The sequence below is a fragment of the Nanorana parkeri genome, unplaced genomic scaffold (assembly GCF_000935625.1).
Source record: "Nanorana parkeri isolate BGI_ZX_2015 unplaced genomic scaffold, ASM93562v1 scaffold327, whole genome shotgun sequence".
Classification (NCBI taxonomy): Eukaryota; Metazoa; Chordata; class Amphibia; order Anura; family Dicroglossidae; genus Nanorana; species Nanorana parkeri.
The window spans coordinates 1,320,371-1,323,170 of NW_017306595.1; the positions used below are offsets into that span (position 1 = coordinate 1,320,371).

The 2,800-nt window shown below is 38.9% G+C and overlaps 1 protein-coding gene across 2 annotated transcripts in view; it reads left to right on the forward strand.

Annotated features, from left to right (window-relative positions):
• SMN1 (survival of motor neuron 1, telomeric) overlaps nucleotides 1–2,404 on the forward strand; it is a 15,535-nt gene extending 13,131 nt beyond the window's left edge. For both annotated transcript variants that reach the window (XM_018558229.1, XM_018558230.1), the window contains 2 exons: nucleotides 1,337–1,414; nucleotides 2,122–2,404. In XM_018558229.1, coding sequence (XP_018413731.1) covers nucleotides 1,337–1,393 — 57 coding nt within the window. In that variant the 3' untranslated portion in view covers nucleotides 1,394–1,414; nucleotides 2,122–2,404. The remainder of the gene's footprint in view (nucleotides 1–1,336; nucleotides 1,415–2,121) is intronic.
• Nucleotides 2,405–2,800: the final 396 nt, after the last annotated feature.

The window sequence follows — 2,800 nt, forward strand, 5'->3', positions numbered from 1 at the left end:
TCTAAAGCGGGGGTCTCAAACCTCCGGCCCTCCAGCTGTGGTGAAACTACAAATCCCATGATGCATCTCTCTTTGGGAGTCATGCCTGTGGCTGTGAGAATCTTGCAATGCCTCATGGGATTTGTAGTTCCACCACAGCTGGAGGGCCGGAGGTTTGAGGCCCCTGATCTAAAGAATTTAAGGCTGCAACCAAATAATCGATAATGAGAATAGTTGTCAACTATTCTCATTATCGATTAGTTGGTTGGATCCCCTATCTCTTTCCTCCACACTGGGAAGAGGGCACAGCAAGCAGTGGGCGGGTGCAATAGCCAGCCTGCTATTGGCTATTGCATCTGAAATGGCCAATAGCAGGCTGGCTATTGCACCCGACCACTGCTTGCTGTATTTACAATCCGCTGCTGTCTGTGGAATCTTGCCACTGGCAGCTGTCATTCCTCAGCTGAAGCTATTCAAGCGCCATGTGCTTGAATAGCTTCAGCCTGACAAATTCTGCTGCGGGAGGTGTGTTGCAGTTCCATTAATTTCAATGGCACCTCAAACACACCTCCCACTAACAGTTCCCGTGTGATCGCCCGCACTGGAACGCACGGTACTGCAATGCTGATCGTTCCGTTGCAGTGTGATTGGAAAAAAAGATGTGCATGCGGTTTTATTCTGGAGTAAACTTTGTTTGCAACACTGCATTTGTGTATTTTATTTGAAATTAAGGATGGCATTTATTTTTTTAAATCTGATTTATTGAAAAAATAAAGGGCCGACTAATCGATTATGAAAATAATCATTCGTTGCAGCCCTGAAATAATTACTCCACACAATTGGCATTCATTTAATTCTGAAACTTTATTTACAGTGAGAGACAGATACAGAGCGCATGCATAATTAGCATGTTAGGAATTAATATTACTAATTGACTCCAATTATTTCAAGATAAGCTTGGTTTGCATTCACACTTCAACGATTCGGTTCAGGGCATTAAATCCTGCTTGGTGGTGTTTGCCCCAAAACGCACCTTCCATAGGTATCAATCAAAATGCATGTAAAACGTGCAAATGTCCAAACATACATTGTCCATACAATGAGTTATCAATGTAGCCTTAGTTACCAGTATCACTTTAAGGGCCCATTTCAGTCTAGCTGGTCTGTGCAGTATATGACATACAGGGCATCTTTCCCTTTCATCTAGCTCTATCTATTTTATCATCCTGTGGTATACAAAGCTGGTATTTGGCTGCTTTCATTGGGGTTTTAGCAAGAGAGACAGTGCACAGAGCTATGTGTTTTTTGTTTCCTTTTTACTTTTCTTGCTTGTATATGAAGTGTCCTTGTTTTTCAGGGTTTAAAGCAAAGTCGGATGGAAGCTTCATATGGAAAATATCCACAACCCAAATAGAAAATATAAATTCATCAGCATGTGAGTGAGTTTACAATTAGCCTCAGTTTAAAATTAGGGATGCACCGATACCGTTTTTTCTGTATAGAGTACTGATATTTTTTTTCCCTTACTTGCCGGTACTGGAAGTCCCATTTAAGGAAGCCAGGTGGTGTCTAATGACTCACAACCTGGCTTCCTGAAAGTGTATCATGTGTAGGGTGTTTATTGTGCTCGCTATAAACCAATTTTATAGAACATAACTGTGTGGAGACTGACTTTTCTTATCAAAATGTATGTCTGTATTAGTATTACAGTACACACCTTTGGTGAATGAACAAATATAGGTTGCAGAGATATCATTATTTCAGTGTTCATGTTTTCAGTCCATTTAGCTCAACGCAGGTTGAACATAATTGAGCTGTAGTTTGAACCTTTGGAAACCCCGGATTGTTTACACCAGCACTTGGAATCATTTGCAGTGCAACATGGCACAATAGTGCCACATCTTATTGCCGTATGTTTGGCACTAACTCCATACACCAGAGTATATTTGTATTCTCCCCATACTGTCCATTAAACCCTACAAGCCGTTAAGTATTTCTCAACTTTGGAGAGCAAACCTCAGCAGAAGGGAACCTTGGCACATAAGTAACATCTAGTGTAGTCCTTTTAGACGTACTCCATATATTTTGAATAACTTCTTTTAATAATGTTATAATCTTTTTATTTGTTCTACCTGATCACAGGCAACATCTCTCCTAGGGAGAGGACCTGCTTCTGGGCAACGGAGACATGAAGACATCTTTCTGAACTGTTGCTGTCATTTGATGCATACAACTGTCGCCATATAGCAATATGTTTTACGTAACTTGTATTTAGTCTGTGTATTTGAGTTTATTTCAGTCTGTTTAATAAAAAAAGACACTTGTTTTAAAATGCTGCAAATAAAATTTATTACAATGCATTTGTTAATCATGGCATTTTGTGTTCCTTTCAATCATCTCTAATACCCTAGCGTAGCAGCCGATTCAGTAAGCCAGAACATCATGACAAGGTGATGCAGAAGCAGGTTGTAGAGGAGGAAGATGGGAAAGTGGTTACAAAATGGACAAATCATTTAAGCCTCATGTTTGATTGTTTTTTTTTCTCCTGGTTGGTTTAGAAATATTACCTTGATTTTATAGCCAAACAGCTCTGTTCTACATGAAAGCCTTCATGATTTTGTTATTCTCCAAAGCTCTGTTTATTGTGACTTCTCGGTTTGTTGAAAATTGTTTTTGATAAGTAATAAGTTTTGTAATGAAATAATAAAACTTTCATTTTGTCAATTCTCTGTTTGTTTCTGCGCTTTGTTCTTCTTTTTTTTAAATATATATATATATATATAATGCAAACTTGAGAAGGTGCCACTGAAATAAGGGAGAA